Below are 23362 nucleotides of genomic sequence, written 5' to 3' on the forward strand. Positions count from 1 at the left end.
TATGTCTCGAGTTTGAGCTCCAACATGCATTTAAAACTTTTCAAAAAATACATGTCAAATAAATTGTATATAAAATTATGCATAAATTTTACATAATATTGGGCGTACATTTTACATAAAATTACCCAAGTAATCAAGCCCGCCTTTAAGTGAAGATCTGTGCACCGACTTTGAACTAGACTGGCTCCTTGAAGTCGACTTTCAGCCACTTCTCCAGGACTTCTAGGGTTATGCAGCCGAGAGCTCCGAGCATTGCCCACCTCCTGAATCCCACAGGCGATCATAAACATTTCACATTTCCATGAACTACGACGCGATGAATTAGAAACCCCATAAGCAAAAGTAAGCATGACCGTAGCTAGAATTTCATACAACAGAAACTGTTCAAAGTACCTCGAGAGCCTTGTTCCGGGCGAACGCTTCGGGGTCAGCTGAAAATCCAGTAGTGTCCCATCCATAGTCGTCAAGGAACTCTCCAGTGAGGTACGCAGGTATTTGAGCAGAGAAGGGACCCAATTACTTCACGCGGTCAGGCCCGCACCAGAGCTCGTTCCCCTAACATCATTAACCACTATTAGCAAAAATAAAAGTTTCATAATCTACAGACACCTCTTCTGTATCACGAGCCTGCAAGCAAAGGATTGGCATTTGATGTTTTACATTGAAACGTGGAGGGGTCTAAGAATAGTGTCGGAGGTGGCAGACGCAATTGTAATAGTCATAGTCGCCGCCATCTGAGAATCGATTACAGAGTGAGTGAGAGAGTGTCTGAAGTTAAGATGAGCTTGGTCTGCGAGGAAGCTTGATGATGTTGGTTTAGTGACACAAGGAAGAAGGGCCTAATGACTGTGCATGAAAGGAGGGAGAAAACTGGTGGTGAGAATTGACCATGATATCCCTGATTCCCGCCGAGAGAACGAGAGCGGAAGATCAATCGACCTCCGATCGGCGCTCCTGCTCATACAGAGCTCCTAAATCCCCAATTTCCCGAAGTCCTGCCCCCTGACTCCCTCCCCAAATCCCGGGCCACTCGTTAAGTTAACAAGTCGGCTCGCAAGCTTTCGAACCGAACCATGGTTCGATCAAGCTCGGTACATTAACTTAAATGAACCTTATTCGGATCTTGAACTCGGTTCGAAATCTAGATAAATCGAATCAAACTGAGCCGGAACCGAGACGACCTCGAGGCACTCGCGAACTGGTTCGGTTTGATGCTACCCCTACTCACCGACACCTAGTCCCAAATAGAATAACTCACAAAAAGTCTCATTCTCCACTTTCTACTAAATTTTTCATTGTGCACACTAATACAAAAAAGTACTTTATACCACACTTTTTATTGAGCACACTAATACAAAAAAGTAATTCACTTTCCACTACACTTTCAAAGTGCACTAACCCCCTGAAGTGCACTAAATGAAAAGGGTAATCTTATAGATGATCCATCGGTTCAATTTATTCACCTCGAACATATGAGAGTGAGAAATGGTGTCAAAAGATGTATTTCTAGATGTTGGGTAATGGATTGCATTGTTTAGGAACCAAGTGGAGATCCGATTTTTGGGCTACTGTTGTTCCAAAATCCTCAGCCATGTCAATATTTTCAGGCCCCATGCCATAAGGGAGTTCCCAGTTGAAGTAATAGAGGAGTAGAGCCAAGGGAAGCTCCACATTAGTTATTCCAAATGTCATGCCTGGGCAAATCCTTCTACCAGCTCCAAAAGAGAGGAATTCGAAGTTAGCTCCCTTGAAGTCCATCGGATAATCGACAAATCTTTCAGGCCTGAAGCTTTCAGCATCATCACCCCAGTACAGGGGATCCCTCCCAATTGCCCATACATTAACAATCGCTCTGGTGTGGATGGGTACCTCATATCCCATTACATGACACTTTTCTCTACTCTCTCTAGGAAGCAATAATGGGACTGGAGGGTGTAGTCTCAAAGTTTCCTTGACTATCAGTTTGAGATATTTGAGATGTTGAATATCTGCCTCAGTGACCCTTTCTTTGCCTCTGAGAGTATCTCTCACCTCCTTCTGAGCTTTGATCATCACCCTTGTGTTTCTCATCAGCTCAGACATTGTCCACCCTAGGACACTGGTTGTAGTTTCAGTCCCTGCAGTGAACATGTCCTGAAAGGAAACAAATGCCAAGATAATGTAAAAGCCTTGTGTTTTGATATCCAACTAAGGCGTGTTTTATATCAGTCTGACCTTTCAGCTTTTGTAAAATCATGTATATGTTGTTAAACATGACTGATCCAATACGAAAAGTCATTTAGTACGAAACTGAGATAGTCGTTGATCGGACGGTTGACATAGTCGTTAATCAGATTGCTGAGATAGTCGTTGATCATATGATCGGATGACTGAGATAGCATTTCGAATGTTTTACACTAAATGGTTTTTCGTATTGGATTAGCCCTCTGTTACTTAATGTGCAGTTTGTATATCAGCCATACTCAATTAGAGAGTAAAGAAAATATATATAATTTATAAGGAAATCAATCTTGTGCATATGTGTTGCCCAAACGAAGCATAGACTCACCAGAAGTACTGCTTTAATGTTGTTGTCTGTGATGGGCAATTCAAGATTCCCTTGTTGTTGAATCCGGAGAAGACTACCAACCAAATTCTCATCAAAATTGTCCCCATCTCTGTTCTTAACTTCGTCCCTAAGCCGGCATTCTTCAAGAATGTCACTCAAAATTTCATCAAGCTTCTTCTGATTCTTCTCCAATTTGGCTTTCATCCCAGTTATCCAAAGAAGCAATTTTGAAGAAGGGAAAAAATCAACTACACCAAAGCCACCTGCAGCCCTCAGTGAATCTTTAATTGTTGATAAGAACATGTCGAGGTACCGGTTCCGATCACCGAAAGTTGCCCTTGCCACTATATTGTTGGTTAGGAAATAGAACTTCCTAGTGAGGTTCACAGGTGAGTTACAAGAAACTGCAATGGAGCAAAGCATACCGAGCACCTCTTCTTCCCTGATGAACCTGAATGATTCCACCCTTTTGTTGGTCAGGAGTTCTAAAACACATATCTTCCTCATTTGTCTCCAGTATGCACCATATGGAGCAAAAGCTACATCAGTGCACCCATAAGAGTTATACTTAACGGTGGGCATCTCCGGCCTACTGGCAAAGCTCAGGTCATGGGTCTTCAAGATCTCTTTCGCAGCTTCGGCCGAGGAGGCGACTACCAGGGGGATTTCACCCATCTGCAAGTGCATGAAGGGTCCATACTTCTTGGCCAGGTTTCTGAGAGTGTGGTGTGGGAGGGACCCTCCTGCCAAATGGTGTATGCTACCTATCACTGGTAGCTTCCACGGTCCAGGAGGCAGCATTCGAGCCTCGGAACTTCTTCCCATCTTCTTCAAGACCATGAACAAGAAGGGAAGAAGCAGGACGAAGAAAAGAGATGAGGGAAGATGAAGATCCATGGAGGGAGAGGAGAAATTAAAGAAAATCTTTGGGTCTTTTAGCTAGGTGTGGAGAGAAATAATGCCGTTTTCTAAAGTACTATTTGGAAGAACATGATCTGGGATGATCACAAGCAGTATGAAAAAACAGCAACAGATCTAAATAGAGAACTTCTGGGACAACAACCATAAAATAGAAAATGGATAGAAGACATGAAATTGAGTCAGCGAGACAGTAAAGAAAACTTTAAGACGAATAGCTTTAGTTTAAAAAGCTTGATTAATAGGTTAACCTAATCTGGTTAATGGATACGTACAAGAAACTTCAAGATTGATTTGATTGAGTTACCACCCGAAAAGGAAAACTAAGTTAGATGTTAGTCAAGCTTGGAAAGCGAAACAAGTCTAGAAGTAGAAAGGATTCGTAACATGGTGAGCTCAAACGAAAAGTTTTCAATGAAAATTGTAGCCAAAACTGGTGTTTCGTGTGGATGGACCTTTCGTTTGGTTAGGCAATTAAGAAGAATTCAATTTAGAAAAGAAGTCTTCACGATGGCGACATGGAGCATTCGTCGAATTTTCAGTGGTGTTTTATTACGCTGTTGTTAGAGTCATCCTTAATACCCTTAAATTATTAAGAGTAGAACAATTCCTAATTCTCCACTCCCTCTTTCTCTCTCTTCCAACTTTGAGTGCCAACCTTGATGGCCAACCCCCATTCTCGACTTTGTCTTCCTTGCATCTCTTTTCTCATTTCGATGCATTAAATGAAGCCCAGCATTGAATTTTAGCCTTGTTTGCCTGAGCACTTCCACATCCCATTTGGGTTTGGCAACAACTCTGGTCCCTGCTGTGAAGACGTCCTGAGAGAGAGAGTTTAGATTCTGTAGAAGATGAGATTGAAGGGTGGTTGTCTTCTTCACCACATAATCGGCACTACAATCGCCATTATGAGAGCTTTAACGTGGTCAGAAGTGATCGAAACTTCCGGATCGCTAGCTTTTTTTAACATTGAGAATCTCAACCAAATTTGCATGAGAGTCATATCTATCAGTGTTGGTATTGGTACTTACCCCGTTTTCCTCATTTGTATCACTGAAAATCTGCTCATGCTGCCGTTGAGCCTTAATTGTATTGATTAGGAATGGTTTTTATTTACAGTTTACAATGATAAGTTTAACCGTGTTCAGTTGTGGAACCTAATTCACACCTTACACCTTGCGCGGATCAACCTTCATGGTAAGGTTGTTGTGGGGGTTGGAAGGGGGACAAGGAGGCCCCGAAAGGTCCACAATATATTGATTTTTGTTTCATCAAGGGTAGTTTAGGGATTTCACATTTGTAATTCGGTTGCCGTAATTTTTTTTATATATTTGGGGGCGCCATTATTAGGGTTTTTTTTATCACCCGGAGAAGGATCATCAGTTCTGGCTGAGAGAGGTTAGAGAAAATGTTATTTCTCTTGTAAACTATTTCGATCTTCATAGAGAATTACTCCAATGTAGAAAGACAAAATGTAGTGTCATCTTGAGAAGAACTTGTATAAATTTTGTATTCTTCGTGCTTGCGTTTTCTTCTTCTACGATTTTATTATTGCTCTCGCTAGTTTTGAATTAGGGCGTTTAATTCCTAACAGACAGAAACGATAATTAAAACAAGGTAATAAATACAATGGAGATCTTATTCGAGAATCGATGGGAAGATAAACAGGAGACTCTGTTAATCCTTATCATGCCCCCTCAAGATAGGTTACGGTTAGAGAGGCCAATCTTGTCTCTAAGCATCTGAAACTGTGATCGTGGCAATGGCTCTATAAGGATATCAGCAAGTTGGTCAGCATAAGAAATATGAGCAACACGAAGTAAACCAGATTAAACTTGATCATGGATGAAGTGATAATCAACTGCTACATGTTTCATTTTGGAATGAAACGTGGGATTGAAGCTTAACTGAGTGGCACCAATATTGTCACAACAGACTATAGAAGAAGACTGCAAAGTCACACCAAGTTCAGTAAGTAGAGGGCACACCCACCAAAGTTCAACAACAATAGTAGCAACCGATTGATACTCGACTTCAGTAGAAGAATGGGCAATAGTGTGTTGTTTCTTTGAACTCCAGGAAATGAGATTACACCCAGATAGATAAGGTAAGCACTAGTGGAAGAGTAATCACATTTATTGCCAGCCCAGTCGACAACCGAGAACCCATGTAGAGATATAGGAGATTTACGATGTAGAAGAAGTCCATTAACCAATGTGCCACATAAATACCTTAAAATTCGTTTGACAAATATCCAGTGTTCATCAGTCGGCTGATGCATACATTGAGACATCTTCTTAACAACAAAGGAAATACTAGGCCGAGAGAGAGAGAGAGAGAGAGAGAGAGATTGCAGGTTGCCAACTACTTCACAAAACTGAGATGGATCAAAAAGTGGAGAGGTTGAGGTCATGGTGAGTAACAAAGTGTTCGTCGGTAATGGGGTGATAATAAGTTTAGCATCTTCCATATGAGTCTTTTTTTTAATCAGGTCTTGGATAAATCAGTGTTGAGAGAGTAATATGCCATTGCAATGCAGAGTAACCTCAACTCCAAGGAAATAAGAATGAGAGCCAAGATCTTTAAGAGAGAAAAATTGAGCGATGTAATCAATAAATTAAGAAATATGGTCATCACTATTACCACTAATAATAATGTCATCGATATACAGTAGTAGAAATAGGACATGTTTGCCAGTATTGAAAGTAAATAAGGAAGTATCAAAGTGAGAATTCTTGAAACCTGAACCCACAAGAAATTGGCGCAGTTCATGATACCAAACTCGTGGAGCCTGTTTGAGACTATAGATAGTTTTATGAAGTTTGCAGACATAAGTTAGATGTTCTGAATTAACAAAGCTCGGTGGTTGTGTCATATAAACATTTTCTTGAGAGTCAGCCTTGAAGAAAAGCATTATTGATGTCGAGTTGACGAAGGGACCAACCATTGTTGACTCCAATACTATGTACAAGTCTCATGGTGGTGGGTTTAACAACCAAGCTAAAGGTCTCATGGTGGTGGGCTTAACAACCAAGCTAAAAGTGTCATGGTAATCCATACCATGTCATTGATGAAACCCTTTGGCCACAAGACGTACTTTGAATCTGTCAATTGAACCAACAAGAATAGTGATAATGTCAGGAGGAATTAGCTCTCATGTCCCATTTCGAGCAAGAGCATCATATTCTTCAAACATAGCTCAACGCCAGTTGTGATCTTTGAGGGGAAGTAAGTTCAAGGTTAATTTGGGATGGTAGGTGGGTGTGAAGGTTGAGTTTTTGAATTGGTTTGCGGATAATTTTTTGGCCTGAGTAGTCTTGTGATGTTGGGTGAGTTGTTAGGTGGTAGATTGTGTTTTGATGGATGGATGAGTAGCATTTGATGACTGCTGAATGGGTCGTGGTTGCTACTCAGTTTTTGTTTGATGTATTGGTACAATAGAGGTTTTTGGATTATCTTCAAAATGAGGTATGGCTTGAGGGAGCCCTTGAGGTGGAGTGTGAGGAGTCGGTTGTGGGGACTAAGTTGATGAGATAGCGAGTACATGCAGAATCCAAGTATCTGTATTGGGGGATGTGAGATGAGGAAGGTGATTATTAAGGGAGTTGTAAGGGAATATTGATTCTACAAATTGGACATGACGAGAAACAAACATTTTGTATGTAGATAGTTCAAAACATAAGTAAACACTTTGAGATAACGAGTATCCAAGAAATATGTAAGGCTTAAACCTTTGATCAAGTTTGTGAGATGTATATGGACGAAGTCATAGATAGTATAAACAACCAAAAATTGTAGTCTAGCATAATTGGCGTTTTGTGGAAAAGTAGTTTATAAGGAGATGATAGATTGAGTGTGGTGGTTGGCGTTCTGTTTATTAAATAGATAGCAATGGCAAAGGCATGGGACCAAAAGGTAATTGGAATGGAGGCATGAGAAAGTAGGGTAAGACCAATTTCAACAATGTGGTGGTGTCTTCTTTTTGGGTAACCATTGTGTTCAATGGTATAGGGTAGAGTGGTTAGGTGAGAGATGTCATTTAAAGATACATAATCTTGAAGGCCCATATATTCGCCCACTTTGTCTGAATAGAGTGTGATAATTTTTCTTTTGAAGTAATTTTATACAATGGTTTTGTAACGGTGAAAAACTTCATGAACTTCATATTTTCTTTTGAGTGGGTAAAACCATATGTATTTAGTAAAGTTATAAACGAAAATGACATAGTATTTGAAACCATCATGGGACAAAACAAGAAAAGTCCATACATCAGAAAAGATAATTCCAGTGGTTGTATAGTGATAAGAGATAAGCAGAGAAAGGCATTTTATGACCTTTATTGCTAAAATATGCATTACATTTAAATGATAACTAGAAAGAATGTATTTCAAAATAGGAAGAGCGGGATGACCTTATCAGTGATGCCAATTGGATGGTGTGGTTTTGACTTGAGAGAAGGCAAGGATTGCAAATGACCTGGATTTACTAGCTGATCACTCATACACTCCATCTCTAGTGTTTTTCATCAAACGGATTGCCCCTATGTGAAGATATTTCACATAAAAGGAAGATGGTAAAAATTTGACGAAAGCATTATTAATAGTGCAAAATTGAGATATAGAAATTAAGTTTTTTTGCATGGGTGGTATGTAAAGGACATCATTCAAAGTAAAGGTATTAGTGGGAGTTGGAAGAGATATAGAACCAGTGTGAGTGATGGAAAAACCAGTGTCATTGCCAATCATAACATCATCAGAGCCAGCATAGGGCTCTTGAAGAGATAAGTTGCTCAAGTCTGTGGTGACATAGTGAGATGTTCCACTATCAAATAACCAAGCGGGATTGGAGTTGAAGTTAACAGCATAATGAACTCGTGGTTGACATGGTGTTGTCGAAGTATGAGGATGTGGAAATTATGTGTTAGTTGTTTGGATTAGTATGAGTTGAAATGAGAGAAAACACTTAGTTGAGTGCCCCTGAATGCCACAAATCTAACAAAACCCCATATTGGAACGAATTTTAGGTCTATTGTTGTAAGTTGGATCACCTAAGTAGGTAGCCATGTGAGGTTGGCCAGTGTTGTTAGGCAACGAGCACCAACTTGCATGACCCGTAGGATATTGAGAAGGTGGGTGCCCATTGTTGTTGGACTTTGGAAGGCACCTACTGGTATATGCTCAATTCTTTGGATTTGCAATGCTTGAAAGATGTGCATCAGGTGTTGTGTTTGTATGAATAGTTGCTTCAAATGATAGATATTTCCAATAAGTTCATCAAAAGTGATAGATGTGTCTCGAGCTTGGATAGCACAAACAAGCTCTTTATAGTTATCTCCCAATCCATCCGAAACCTTTTTTTGTAAGATCTTCTTCATCCATTGGTGCTCCAAGTACGACAAACTCATTTGCACGGGATTTAATGTATTAAAGAAAATCAGTGATATTCATAATACCTTTGGTGGATTTTTTTAGAAGATTCTTGACTTGTTTGATGTGGCCACAAGATAGCTTGGTGTATGAATTTGCAATAATAGTTCATGCTTCTCTAGAGGTGGTGGCTCGAGCAATGAATAGCATAATTATAGGAGACAAAGAGCTGATGAGGGCATCAAGAATCGGTTGATCTTGGCGGATCCAGATATTGTAGGTTGGATTTGGAGAGAGTTTTATAGTAAGGGTCTCTGGTGGACAAGGTTTAGAGCCATCAATGTACCCAAGGAGATCATACTCGATGCAGAAAGATTCAAACTGAAACTTCCATGAGAGATAATTCGTAAAGGTAAGTTTGAGCAAAGCTTGTGCAAAAGAATTGATGGAAATGAGGTAAAACTTGTTGGTGTTAAACATTGTTGAGTGCACTAAGGCCTTTGGAGCTTCGTTTGTTTGTAGTAGACATTGTACTTGAGTTGGTTGAGTCGACATATGTAGTATAGGAAGTGAGCTGAAACTGAAAGATAGTGAGCAGGCAATCGTTGATTATGAGATTTTTTTCCACACGAACGGTATGCATGTCACCTTCTTCCTCCTTTGACAAAGTCGGGAGCGGAGGCACTCCTGGGCAATTATTGCAGGACATCGAAAGTCTGTTCTAGTGGTTCTGTTGGGGTCGTTAGAGATGCACGAAGGCTTTGTTGGAGCTTGGCTAGTACATTGAAGAACAGTGTGTTGCAAGGATTGTTGTTGCAAGACATCGAACCTCTACTCTGGTGACTCAACTAGGGTCATCAAAGGCACATAAAAGCTCAACCAAAGCTCAGGTGGTAGGCTGAGGAACAACATGTTGCAGAGAGAGCATTACAAGCAAAGAGGCAAAGGAAGCGGATTTTAAAAAATTCGGAAAAAAGAAAATACAAAAGATCAATCTGTTTTGATACCATATAAAATGTTAAACTAAACAAGGTATTTGCATTGATTCAGAGTGGTATTTATATACATTTTACAACAATAAACTTAACCAAAAAAATAATTACAACAAGGTGATTCTCAGAATTAGTTGCAAGTACACATAAAAGACCTCCTTTTGAAGCTCTCACATGGTGCATGCCCATTGGCACTATTTTTTTCTTTTTTTCTTCTTGGCTTTGTTCTTAGCAAATTTATAAAAAAAAAAGAGAGATTTCCCAGTTTGCTTTTATACGAATTGTTAGTTAATGTCAGGTCATAAGGTAAGGCTTCGGATGGCAACAAACGCTTAGTGTGAGAAAAGAGTCCCTAAGCATATATACGAGTAACAAATACATATTTGGGCATGACAAGAATGAAATTTAAATCAAGATCTCTCTATCAAGGGAGGAAAAAAAATTAGTCTATTAAGGTGCTTTGGCAAGCTTCACTGCTAGCTGCTATGTGAAGAGGATACTTCCGCACTGCAAACAGGGCAAACCTGCCAAACATTAAAAATACAAATATTAGAAAATCTATTAAAAGGGTAGCTTTATCTTTTCAAATCCGATTATTATATATTCGGAGATATAATGCTTTTTTTTAAATATAATACCTTATTTATTTGAAGCCAGTTGTTTATGCACTCAGGATGGTACAAATGCTTGCATGAAAGGACAACGAGGGATTCATCATCCTCATACTCTAATCGACAAATGACACACCTGCATTATGAACAGAAACTATGATATCAGCACTATTAACTAAATAAACACAACCACAATTGGAAGGGTGTGCATACTGATCGGCGTTCCCATCTTGGGTAGATTTATATGTAACTGCAGGTAAAGAAGCAATTGTCTCTGCAGACAGTCCTCTGCTCTCAGTCCCTACAACATCCCCCAATGCAAGTAACTCCTGAAATGCACAAGCATTTTCAAGAAAAATAATTTTCTTTGGAAGCTTATAATAGATCACACAAATAGTTATTCTTTACCTCATAAGACAGTTCATCTGGGTCAACTTCTTGCCATGCATCCTGAGCAGACAAATTGCAGAAATATGAGACATTGCAACAAAAGAACTTAAACAAAGAAATTTCTGCACAAATTTGGCTTTAGTACAGTCCAGTAGGACTCGAGATCTGATAGTAATCATCCATCCCAAAATGAACTTGGAAAATAATATATATACACTAGGAATTCCGTAGCACTAACTCCACTAACAACCATCTAAGGCACCTTCCATGTTACTAATCAGTCCTTCAAAATTATTGGAGATGAAGCCACTCCACAGTCCAAGGTCGCGGCCATCAGATGAATACCCCAGCCAATCACTAAAAGGACAACTCTTCCTACATATCCCAAAGCCCTACATGTTTCTATTGTCTCTTCTTTTTTAAGAGCCCAGTCTTCTACAAAAGCCTCAAAGAGTGCTAATAACAATAATAAAAAATTATATATTTTTTCAAATAAAAGAATATTATTGACAATTTGTTTAAATGTGGAAAATTGAGAAAAAAATAAAAAGGAGAAGATAGGAGAAAGAAGAATGCAAGAGAGAAAGAGAGGAAGAATGTGCAGCCTCACTCAAGTCATAACTCCCCAATTACAACTCAGAATTAACTATAAAACCAGAACCACGAGAACATGCACCAAGACAAACTTACTCCTAACATAGCGGAGCAAATCTGACAAATGCAAAATGACTAAACTACCCTTTTCATACAGTTCAACACGCCACTCAAGTTGGAGCTTATATATTGAGAAGCCCCAATTGTTACAAAAACTCTCCCATTCACTTTTTCTCAAGGCCTTAGTAAACACTTCAGCAAGTTGATCCACAAATGAACAACTACTGCACAACTCATTACAATATCACAAATGAAATGTCAGTCTACCTCAATATGTTTAGTTCATTCATAAAAAAACAGATTACTAGCAATACAAAAATGGCAGCATGAATGTCATTTTTTTTTAAAAAAGATGTGTATATATATTAACAGAGAAAAATACAAAAATTATAGGAGCAAATCCCTAACAACAAGAGATTGTAGATTTGCTCCAGTCCTGGCAAGCACATTTGCTGCCAAATTGGCAAATCTCGGAATGTGAGACCAAATACAAGAAAATTGAGATGCAATTTCGAAAATCACCCTAAAAGAGTTCCAATGGCGCCACAGGGGAGAGGAAGCATACTCGCACCAACCAATTACCACCTTTGAGTCTCCTTCAATATGCAGAGGGCCACTGCAATTGTCTCTGAAAACGCGAAGCCCATCAAGAAGACCTTGAAGCTCAACTGACATGGAATCAACAATGCCTAACAGGCCAGCATACGAGAAAAGCTGGTTGCCAGAGGGGTCTGAGATAATTCCTCCAAAACCTGTGATCCCGGGATTGCCCAGCGAAGAGCCATCAAAGTTCAACTTTAGGAAACCATGCTTTGGGGGGATCCATTCTTGCATATGACTGGGGCCTTGGAAGCAAACCTCATTCTTGCCATTGTGCTCCAGTTGTCACGGATAGAGGTGCCCATATAAGAGGAGAAAGGCCTCTTGGTAAGAAGCCATACTAAGATTTGACCCAAGACACGTTCAACTACTCTCTCCACAGAATCACATTTAGCCTCAAATCGCATGTGATTGCACTCATTCCAAATCCCTCAAATCGCCAGTGCAGGCAGAGACCATAAGTTTTCCAAGCCCAGGGAAGGAAGTACCAACAAGCGACTTACTAAAAGATAGCAAATCAGCCGGCAAACAGAATTGAAGCCCCGTCTTACTTAGGATTGAGGTCATGATTGTCAAAATACACCACCACCACCACAACCCTTTACCCGGTGCTTTTTTTAGATATTTCATACTCTATGTGTAGCCTCCAAATGAATCTTTCTTAGATGCTTCATGAACTGACTGATTACACCTATAGCACAAGAGACGTCAGGTAGTGTAATTGTGAGAAAAATTTGTTTCTCTCACTGGCTTGTGGGAATGATGATCGGCCGAGGGGGGTGTTCTCTCACTCTCGAGTTTTCACTTGCGCACACGGGCGCGTAGAGGCTCATTTCGAATTTTTTTTCTAACTAGATTGAGGGCTTGAGGGAGACTGTTGAGACACAAGTATGAGAGAGTCTCTTTTTTTAAACGGTGATAATTTTATTTCAAAGCAAAGCAAGAGAATACATCGAGGGAGACCTCCCCTAACAATGAGAGATTAAAGGGAGGGACCTATCATTTTTTTTTTAAAAGGAAGGGACCTAATTTAGCACACAAATCTACAGCCGAATTGGTTGATCTAAGTACATGAGACCAAGTACAAGAAATAGTGGAAACAATATCCATAATATCAAGGAAAATCTGCTAGTAACACCACGGGGGGAAGGAGACAGTAGAGCACCATCCGATGATGACTTTGGAGTCTCCTTCCACAATAAGCAAGCCTCTGAAGCAGTTCTGAAATATGTGAAGGTCGTGGAGGAGCCCAAAGAGCCCAGCAGTAGTCAAGTCCACAATGCCGAGAGGACAAGAGTAAGATATTCTGTATCTTCTTGTCAATGCAAATTCTCATCACTTTCAAAAAAAAAAAAAAAAGAGAAGGAGAAGAAATAGAAAATCAATAACAGAGACTTCTGATGTTGGTCAATGACTGACTAAACATAAAGAAAGACCAAAATACACAGACCAGACTGGTAAGAGAAGACTTTAAAGACAAGTTAAATATTAAGCGGCAAATCATAGTGCAAAATGCAGGAGAAGATTCGTGGATGGAACCCAATAATGGGAGTAAGTCTCCTCTGGTGAGTCATTACTAAAAAAAGGCCATAATGGTGATAACTCGAATGGTCCTCAAATACAACTTCCATTAAACAGAACAAAACACCGTAAATCAGATTCTGCAGCAGTTCTTTTGCTAATAGCTCCTAAAGAGTATGGAATTGTCCTAATGGAAGCTACCACATGATCTTAAAGTAAAGAATGGTTCAAAAAATTCTACCCCTCCAAACTCCATGAAGGCAGATGTTGGTAATAGGATAGCCTTCTTGTAAACATCATAAGAATTTGTTTCTTTTTTCAATGTTGATTGAACAAATAGACAGACAAAAACACACTCTACATCTCAAACCCTGGTGAGACTTGAACTCAATACCTCACACTCCTAACTTCGTAAATACAGATGGTTTTACAACAATCACCTCCCCCCGCCAAACACACACACACACACACCAACAAAAACAAAAAACTCAAATGTGACCTCTGAGCCAAAACCTCAATCAGAATTAAACAGCATAACTGAATGAACAAAAGATAAATATATTAAAAAGTAACTCAAAAGAGTCAATTTTGCAAGCAACAATTGCAGAGATTAACTGGTGATATCAAAATTCAATCAACAGTATTAATTAGATGCTGAGATAAAAAGGGAGTCCACAAATAAAGGTATTCCAAAAATACTCCACTCCCACCCACCATATCCCAAGGAAAAATCACACATGTTAGGGTATCCTCAAAATGACTAACAACCCAAGGATCCAAACCCCCACAATACTCACTGTATCCCATGTCAGACATCACAGTCCCTCGTACAAGATTCAATTCTCCCCTAACAGAAGCATCAAACATAAAATAAACCAGTTCTACACACCCAGATGTCCTTCTCATGATAAATTCAAAGAAGGTCAACAAATGGAATCATGCCAAAAGCATCTAGCTGAGGTTGTTCTGCAACTACTATTACACGAACTTTTCTGCTATAATGTAATTCATGGTTCCAATCCACAATCTAATCCATAATACGGCCATGAAATATCTCTGTGTTTTACAAGAAAATCTAGGAAACGGAGTTACATGGATGCCTCCAACCATTTTCCTCCATTACATTCTAAGCAGGAATATACGCTCTACCTGACAGAAGCAATATATGGACCAATTTAGTTACAAGAATAATACCGGTAAATTACTGTCATGCTCTGCATCTGGATCCTCTGCATGCCCTAAGAACATACACGACAAACACGTTCAAATTCTAATAAACAATTCCAAGTCCAAAAACTATAAATAAACAAACATTAGCAAAATAACTAGTCACTCACAATCATTTATTCCCGTGAAGGCCATCAAATGCACGGCCACTTCCCTCTCCTCGGCATCCTGAAGAGCTCTTGCATAAGCCTCATCACTATGAAACGCCGAGGGATCAATATGCAACCCCATCTCCTCCGATGCTGCACCCCTAGCATGAACATCAAAGACATCCTCGCCACCGTCACTCTCAGCTTCCCCGTCCTCATCTTGCTCACCATCCACCTCATCATCTTCAAAAACAAAGCTCCCAGAATCGGAACTCCCGTAGTCGCTCACCTCTCCGGCCATCCTCAGCATCATATAAGCCCTTTCCTACTCCACAATAAAACCCTAATTCAATCAGCTCCCGTAAAACGCTCAGGTAAAGAAAAAAACAAAAACAAATAAAATATAATAAACGAGACCGCAGACGAAGCTAAGTATAAACCAAAGCAGTTCTGACAGACCTGTTCTTGGAGCGTCCGCGCAAGGGCAAGATCAGCGTCAACCTGGCTGAGGCTGGTAAAGGGTGTTCTGGAAGGCGGCTGAGACGACCCATTAGATCCGATTTCAGGCTCGTTTTGTGAAACAAAGCGCTCATCGGTTGTTTTGTCGCCTCCGTCGCCACCCAATGGACGTTCTTTCGAGTTATCCATGGCGGATTAAACCCAAAATTCGAAAGTTCGAAGAGCCGTCGAGATCGAGAGAGAGAGAGAGAGAGAGAGATACAGAAGGCCCACAAAATTCGAACAAAAGAATGATCAGAGACTCCAAACGGGAAGCGATGGAACAAGGGGAGATGATGAAAATCAGAAGCTTGAGATCTGCGTATCACGAAAGAGAAGACAATAGACAATATATAGCTTATACGGTAAGAAGTATAGTATGAATATACCTATTGTGTATAGTGGGAGGCGGTTCTTTGCTTTGACGACGAACCAAAGGATTTTGTTTCAGATTCGAGGCGTGTGGCAACGTTCATATTTCCAAATTTCTAGATACGGAAGCGGGAAACGAAAAGAAAGACAGCGTCATAGCACCGTGTTACGCGACTGGCCACGTCATTTGGTCACCTCTTGACGATCAAGATCCGTGCACCTGTTTTCTGAATTATATATGAAATTCAAAAATAATTTAATAATTAAATAATAACAATAAAAAATCTGATCTGAATCTTTTTACAAAATCCAATCCTGACCCATTTATCAACTGGGTCAAGTGAATAACGTATTATGCAAGTGAACTTGTTCAGTGTTACATCCATGGATTGGTGACCTAAACTTAAAGGAATGGCATTGGTCTATCTAGTTCTTAAAATATATAAATAAAATTTAAAATTAAAAAATAGTTAATTTCACATAAGTACTTTATTAGTCAAGTTAGGCAAGGCGAGTTCGATGTAATCTCGATCAAATATTCTTTTGAGGCTATTAAACTAAAATTCGAGCGACAAAAGCCTTTTACTAGTCGATGGAATCGATCATGTATTCATTTGTGAACTCTTTAGATTATTTTCCAAGAGCATTTTGAGGCTAGTTTACAATTTATTAAATTTAACCAATCCCCTTAAAAACTTGGATTCTCTTTCACTATTTACACTATTTACCATGTGGTTGCTTAATGACCCATAAATGTTTGAAATATTGAACTTGCTCATTTTTTGTCACTATAGAAGACACTTGCAACCCTTTTTCTATTCCAAAATGAATTGATAATACTAATAAGGATAACTCTTATTGATTGTAATCTACACTCAAACAAGAGTTAACACATCAAGTAACAACAATTAGAGTGTACAAATGGTTCTTTTGAAATTGAAGAAAGCTTACCTCCACTATCAAACAATTAGGGAGTCAATTTCATTGATTGCATGATAATGGCAACCCAGTTTCCCACCCACCTTCCTACCTTCCTTCCTTCCCTTTCCTCCATGAAATGACATTGGTGATAGATTAAACCTCAAGGCGCATGATAGCACCAAGGGCAAATGGACATGGTCATCCAGAAGCTCATCAGGCTCCCCTACAAGGTCTCTCTCCTTGACAATAATAAAGGGGTCATCTGTTTTGTTGAATGAAGTGGGAGACCGGGTAAGGATCAGAGACCCCCCAAAAATATACCCTTCCTCCCTCCTCTGGTGGAATTTCACCCCAAAGTGCTGCAACGGAAATTAAATAAGAAACAAGAAAAAGAGATTGGGAGCCATAGGATCAGCTCGATACAGGGGAAGAAGTGGGGATGTCTTGTTCGTCGTCGTCGTCGGAGGGCGAAGATGAGGGAACCGACTCTTATAGGAAAGGAGGGTATCACGCGGTGAGGCCCGGGGATCAGTTTGGTGGAGGGAGATATATAGCACAGAGGAAGCTCGGTTGGGGGAATTTCTCTACTGTTTGGCTCGCCTTCGACAAGCAATCATCAGTGAGACTCTTTGTTCATTTTTTTTCTTCTGTTACTTTTCTTTGATCGTGCTGATGTCGTTTCCTTGTTGGGGTTCATTAATTGTATAACAGTTTCTTTCTACGTTTCTGTTGATCTGGGTTTGTCTAAAATTGTTTCGCTTCCTTAAAAAAATGTTTTCCTGTTTCGTGTTTGCATTTATTGGCTAAATTTGTTCCGTTTAGAGAGGATTTTCATTATGATCCATGCACTGTGGGTGATCTCTTAGTTTTATGAATCTGTCTTAGGTTGTTGTACGGGTAGTTTGATACGCGGAATTCCTATGTGCTGATGGTGAGCGATGGTGGAAACCTTTCCCTTTTTGCCTGGTTCTAGAATTTGAAATAGTGCATGAGTGTTGAAACTTTTGTTAATTGTTCTTAATTCATTCCACTCTTGGTGGGATTTATTTTTCTGACGCTGATCCGTTGAAATCTGCCACTTATCTAGACTCTTTCTGCCTTAATTGCCTCATGTTCCTTTTGGTGTCTTCATCTTCTCTTAAAGAAGCCTTACTCTAGAATAGTTTCAATTTTTATATGTAACACACCCTTATGGATTTCCTTCGCAGAGATTTGTTGCTCTAAAAATCCAAAAGAGTGCGCCGGAATTTGCCGGTGCTGCCGTGCACGAGATTGAAGTCTTGACTGCTATCGCCCAGGGTGATCCCTCTAATTCCAAATGCATAATTCAATTGCTGGACCATTTTAAGCATTCAGGTCCAAACGGGCAACACATTTGTCTAGTCTTTGAATTCCTCGGAGACAGCTTACTTCGCCTAACCAAGCATAATCATTACAAAGGCATCGAGTTAAATAAAGTTAAAGAAATTTGCAAGTGGGTATTATTGGGTCTTGATTACTTGCACCGTGAACTTGGCATAATCCACACTGATTTAAAGCCTGAAAATATTCTTCTTGTGTCCACCATTGATCCCTCGAAAGACCCAATAAAATCCAATACAACACCAATCCTTGAGAGACCTGAGGGTGGCCTTAATGGAGGTATTGTATCAAATACCATTGAGAGGAAGCTTAAAAGAAAGGCAAAAAGAGCAGTGGCTAAGATCTCCGGAAGGAGAGATTCGATGGAAGGAATTTCGGAGAGCAAGAAATCCTTAGAAGGAATTGATATGAGATGTAAAATTGTGGATTTTGGGAATGCTTGTTGGACCCATCAACAATTTACAGAAGCTGTTCAAACAAGGCAGTACAGAGCACCTGAAGTTATTTTGGGCTCAGGGTACTCATTTTCAGTGGATATGTGGTCTCTTGCTTGTATTGCTTTCGAGCTTGCTACTGGGGACATGCTATTTATTCCCAAGGGTGGCCATGGATATGATGAAGACGAGGTAAGGCTATTTTTTGTGTATTTCTCCATATGATTATGAACATTTCTTCAGACAGTAAAATCAGATAGAATTAGCCAGGTTTCTAATTATCGTTGAACCCTACTTCGATTTTCTTTCTACTAATGTTGAATAGCATGCCATATCACGTACTTTTACCTAACATAGCTTATTAACATGCCATCTATTTTGGTCGAATTTTTTACAATTTTTATTTCTTCCCTCTGTGCAAGTGCGTGACTAGCAAAATACTCCATTGCCACAATGATAGATCCAATGAGACATACTCCTGGCTCACTGGGGCCTTAATACAGAGATTTGATTTACATAAGTATATATGAACACAAACTAGTATCGGTGATCTGATTTACTTTTTTGCTTTGAATGTTAACTGAGTTAGTTCCTTGTTAGCATTCATATTGGCTATAGGCTTTTTTATTGCCTTTCAGTGGCAAAAAATCCGAAACACTTTTTGCATGGTTGGAAGAATTTTTACCGTAAACGATGAACGTTTGAACTTGTAGTTGTTAAGGAAGGTGAAGCTTATGTCATTTTCTAAACACAACTCAAGTATCCTTTGAAATGAAGTTCTCTGTTCTGCTTCCCTCTGACTGAAAGAGCTGTGGTTTCAGGACCACCTAGCGTTAATGATGGAACTCCTTGGAAAGATGCCTCGAAAGGTGAAAGGACTTCCTTTGCCCATCCGCTGTTTTTTCAATCTTGTTTACTTATCATCTGATTCCTGTTACTGCTAATGACAGGTTGCTATTAGTGGGACTCATTCCAAAGATTTGTTTGACCGACATGGTGATCTGAAGAGGATCAGGAGGCTGAAATTCTGGTCTATAGATAAACTTTTGATTGAAAAATACAAATTTTCAGATTCTGATGCTCGTGAATTTGCCGAGTTTTTGTGTCCGCTTCTCGATTTTGCACCAGAGAAGAGACCAACCGCAGCAGACTGCTTAAAACACCCATGGCTCAATATCCAAGATCCAAGCCCTGTTGATGGCAAGAAAGATATTTGTATCCAGAAAGTGGAGAGAGGGATGAGTAAGCTTCGTGTATAAGGGATGACTGAAGGATGGATTCAGGGGTTTAACTTTTGAAATCTCCTCTGTGATGTGGGTTTGAGTTTGTGATTTTTTTCAAGTCTGTATAGCTCCAAATAAAGATTCATTTGATTGATGAGAAGTCCTGAAATTGCAAATCTTGAGGGAGTTTTGGGAAAATTGGGATTTCAAAAATCTTTTCCAGTAAATTACATACTTAAATACATGGTTGAAGATTGATGGTGATGCAATTGTCAAGTTTGAGTAGGACGGGATGGAGAGAGGGAGATCCAACAACATAGTGGATTGACATTAGCATCTGTATGCGTCAATTCAATTCGGAGCTGTTGAAAAGGTACCTGCTACTCCTTTATCACTGACATTTTTTAAAAAATAAAGGAGAAGAACGAGTAAAGCACTCCTAGTGCTTGCACTTTTGGAGGATAATATCTAGTGGATTTTGAGTAGCTATTGCTTTTGGCCAAGAAGTGGAACATGGTGGGTCCATTGGTATGTAATGGTCTGAGCTGTGTTCATCATCATGAAGAGATGCTTTGCTTCATTCAGGTAGCCCTTTAACACTTGTGAGCTTTTTTTCTTTTTGTTTTCCTTTTTTTCTGATGGAGGAAGGTTGGAAAGGTTATTTTTGCAATATGAGCACCTGAAGATATTATTGTATTTGTAAAACTAACTTCAATGGCGTAAGGAATGATTTATTGAGCTATTTACATTCATATTTTTTTCCTTCTAGCTATTGACGTTCTCTGTATTTGTTTCTTCACTAGAAAGTTTCTGCTTGGTTGCAATCCCATCCCGCAATGCTCTTGAAAGCAGTTTTAACCTGTCAATCTACCTAACAATAGAGTTCTGAACAAAATTTTGGCACCTTTACAAGAAGAAGATTTATCATGTTGGCACCTTGTCTGAGGATTTTTACATTAAAATTGACCTTTTGAATAGAATTCTTATTTAGATTTCATGGCTGTCAATGGTTTTTTACTGGGGATGTACACAATTACAGCCTAGAAAGATCATGAGAAGAACTCCCCGGTACCTCATGGTTGAAGAATCATATACGGGTTTGTTTGGAATACCAGAGCCAATAAAAGAAAAGAAAACGAGAATTTGACCATTATTATTTCTAAAAATAGTTAGTAAAAAAAGAAAATTTGATCATTATTCCATTTTCACTAGCTATTATTGAGAATAATAATGGTTAAATTCTCATTTTCTTTTCTTTTCTTTTCTAAGGTTCCAGTAGGTACAGTTAGCCAAAATTGGATAGATTCAATCTATGGTCATTGAGGCCTCTTAAAAGGATCTACTAATTTCATCAGAGTTGTTCTAAAGGACCAAAAAGGCACACTCATCCCAACATAATTAAGTTTGCTTAAAAACCAGGAATGGAAGGCATGCACCCTACCAGGAATATTGTAAAATTTAAGTAACAAAATCTAGAGCTTTAGAAAGATGACAAAACCTTGTTGCAAGCCATGGTCAACCCTTGTTTTGGAAAGGTTGTTCTTCATCTCATAATAATGAGAAATACCTTTCTGAATGAGTAGTAGTTGCTGATAAACCCTTTGCAGGTCTATGTTGCCCTAATTGGTTGGCTTCTACAAATCCTTTTGTCAATCTAACCAATTGTCCCTAATAAATTGTTTAAAAATTGACTGTTGTGGTCAATTGAGTAGTTTTAACTCCATGTATGAGCATTATTATAATCGACCCTTGTGGTTATTTGTTATAAATGTTGTTTGAGACCTTGATTAGTAAATTAACTCTAAGGTGCAAATACTTTGGAAGTAGATTAACAATCGAAGATTGTAAACTACCCATATCGATGAGAGTATTGGATATTAGTTGATTCCTCTTATCTTTTAGGTTGAACATTACGGGTCTGTTTGGAACCCTATGGAAAATAAAAGAAAAGAAAAGAAATAAAAGAAAATGAGAATTTGACCATAATTATTCCCAAAAAATAGTCAATTAAAAAGAGAATCTGATCATTATTTTAAATACTAGGTTGAAAACTACAGTATACTCAATAATTGCTTCAATTTTTATTTTATTTCAAAAATTCAAGATATGGATGTCATATATTTTACCTGAAAACTCACAAATGAGTATAAATTCAAATCCTGGTGTGTTAAATGGGATCTACCGAAAAAAATGTTTTTCCTAGGATACATTTTTCCAAAAAAAAAAATAGATAAAATTCTACTAGTGCCAAATACATTGATAATTCTAAAAATTTCCAAGGAAAATAAATAAAAAATAATAATTAATCTAATACATTACCATGCTTATATGATAAATTATCAAATACAAAATTGCCATAAAAAATTGCATTGTGTTGAAAGTATTACAACATCAATTGTCAAACACTTGTTCAAAACTTTTTCATATTGTTTTCCGATCCATCTTGGTTGAAAAATCTTTACCTGATTTTTTTAGTAAAAATTTTTAACTAGAAAAGTGATTCTAAAAAACATGAGGCACTAATAGTCCCTGAAAACTTATTTTTACTATAAATATTTTTCCGCCCTTTTCTTTAAAAATACACTAACATAGCCTAAATGAATAAGTGGGTCGAATCCTTAAACTATTTTTTCTAATCCAAAATCTTACAAGTTGGTGGGCAGTTCTGGGAAAGGACTGATGCTTCCATAGCCCTTTCTGAGCAGCAAACCAAATCGATTATCGTCTGGGCTGAAAATTTTCATAATAGATATTCCCTTGTTTATGAGAATCATTTGTCCGACTGGACAATTGATTCAGAATTGTGACAACAACAGCAGTTCCCATCATCTTGTCCGACTGGAGAAGCAGAGTCATCTTCTTGACAGAAATTCGAAATCAAGCTGCCCATTTCCCGGACAGCTCTGTTCAACTACGTGCTTCATTATTGCTGGGGAGTGGTTTCCGTGAACCAGTAGGCGTAAACCCATGAACGGGGCATTCGTTAATGAGGGCTGTTTGCTTCATTTAGACGATTGCTCTTCCTTCCAATGAAGCTTTCCTGGGAGGGCCTTCATGGACGCTGCAGACAAAACTCCCATGGAATTCCCCAATTCAAATTCAATTAAAAAAACACAGACAAACGAGAAGACTTTTTGTTTCTTAACAGTTGAATCGGCGTTGGGTTTTTCGGAGCAGAATCAGTGACCCCAAAAGAGAAGAAAATGGCTCTCTCTCTGGTTAAAGTCAACTAAGAAAGCAATTACTGAGCATGTCGGTTGATTTTTTAACTGGTTGTATGACTCTGGAGGCAGGCTCTCAATCACAGACCCCTTTTTGTTGCATCCAACAGGAAACCAGGTCATGTGAACTCCCAAACACTTTCGACAAAGATAAATTGACCCTCGACGGGAATGAACGATAAACCTCCTGTGACATCTCACATCATCTGTAATTTCCAATCACACTCATATAAAGCTCAACTTTAAATGTCTTTCATGAGAGCTCTGTGAATTTTCTTCCCCATCATTTTCTTGGTCTACAACCCGCATTTTAAGGAATTATCCCTTAGTGAATACAAAAATCTTGAGTTTATTAGTTAAAAAAAAAACTTTCTAAGTTTGTTAGTCATTTTGGGATAAGTATTGGACCCAACTT

General features: G+C 38.9%; 3 protein-coding genes across 4 annotated transcripts; 1 reads left to right on the forward strand and 2 right to left on the reverse strand.

The window, feature by feature from the left end:
- Window positions 1-1296: 1296 nt before the first annotated feature.
- LOC137943786 (premnaspirodiene oxygenase-like) lies at window positions 1297-3445 on the reverse strand. Its single transcript, XM_068789219.1, has 2 exons — window positions 2549-3445; window positions 1297-2133 (listed from the first exon to the last, which is right to left on the reverse strand). Exons 1-2 carry the CDS (start codon window positions 3443-3445, stop codon window positions 1507-1509), a joined length of 1524 nt encoding a protein of 507 aa, XP_068645320.1. The 3' UTR covers window positions 1297-1506.
- Window positions 3446-9877: 6432 nt separating this feature from the next.
- Window positions 9878-15865, reverse strand: LOC137944795 (E3 ubiquitin ligase BIG BROTHER-related-like). Of its 2 annotated transcripts, XM_068790547.1 has the most exons (8): window positions 15804-15865; window positions 15376-15732; window positions 14938-15241; window positions 14795-14838; window positions 10844-10885; window positions 10649-10764; window positions 10463-10571; window positions 9878-10348 (listed from the first exon to the last, which is right to left on the reverse strand). In XM_068790547.1, exons 2-8 carry the CDS (start codon window positions 15562-15564, stop codon window positions 10301-10303), a joined length of 852 nt encoding a protein of 283 aa, XP_068646648.1. In that variant the 5' UTR covers window positions 15565-15732; window positions 15804-15865; the 3' UTR covers window positions 9878-10300. The 2 variants fall into 2 exon arrangements, with proteins under 2 accessions (XP_068646648.1, XP_068646647.1); XM_068790546.1 differs by having other exon boundaries at window positions 15376-15859.
- Window positions 15866-16885: 1020 nt separating this feature from the next.
- Window positions 16886-20464, forward strand: LOC137944796 (uncharacterized). The gene is made up of 4 exons (XM_068790548.1): window positions 16886-17326; window positions 17916-18695; window positions 19325-19372; window positions 19454-20464. Exons 1-4 carry the CDS (start codon window positions 17147-17149, stop codon window positions 19760-19762), a joined length of 1317 nt encoding a protein of 438 aa, XP_068646649.1. The 5' UTR covers window positions 16886-17146; the 3' UTR covers window positions 19763-20464.
- Window positions 20465-23362: the final 2898 nt, after the last annotated feature.

This window comes from Aristolochia californica, unplaced genomic scaffold (genome assembly GCF_029961685.1).
Source record: "Aristolochia californica isolate CCGP_79_NKW_82.1479 unplaced genomic scaffold, dmAriCali1.0.hap1 SCAF_11, whole genome shotgun sequence".
Classification (NCBI taxonomy): domain Eukaryota; kingdom Viridiplantae; phylum Streptophyta; class Magnoliopsida; order Piperales; family Aristolochiaceae; genus Aristolochia; species Aristolochia californica.

Coding starts and splice junctions, on each gene's coding strand:
- LOC137944796 (XM_068790548.1), top strand. CDS start 17,147: ATGTCTTGTTCGTCGTCGTCGTCGGAGGGCGAAGATGAGGGAACCGAC. Junction 17,327..17,915: donor CCTTCGACAAGCAATCATCA/GTGAGACTCTTT, acceptor TTTCCTTCGCAG/AGATTTGTTGCTCTAAAAAT. Junction 19,373..19,453: donor TTGGAAAGATGCCTCGAAAG/GTGAAAGGACTT, acceptor TGCTAATGACAG/GTTGCTATTAGTGGGACTCA.
- LOC137943786 (XM_068789219.1), bottom strand. CDS start 3,445: ATGGATCTTCATCTTCCCTCATCTCTTTTCTTCGTCCTGCTTCTTCCC. Junction 2,134..2,548: donor ACATTAAAGCAGTACTTCTG/GTGAGTCTATGC, acceptor GTTTCCTTTCAG/GACATGTTCACTGCAGGGAC.
- LOC137944795 (XM_068790547.1), bottom strand. CDS start 15,564: ATGGATAACTCGAAAGAACGTCCATTGGGTGGCGACGGAGGCGACAAA. Junction 14,839..14,937: donor CTTCACGGGAATAAATGATT/GTGAGTGACTAG, acceptor GTATGTTCTTAG/GGCATGCAGAGGATCCAGAT. Junction 10,349..10,462: donor ACTGGCTTCAAATAAATAAG/GTATTATATTTA, acceptor AATGTTTGGCAG/GTTTGCCCTGTTTGCAGTGC.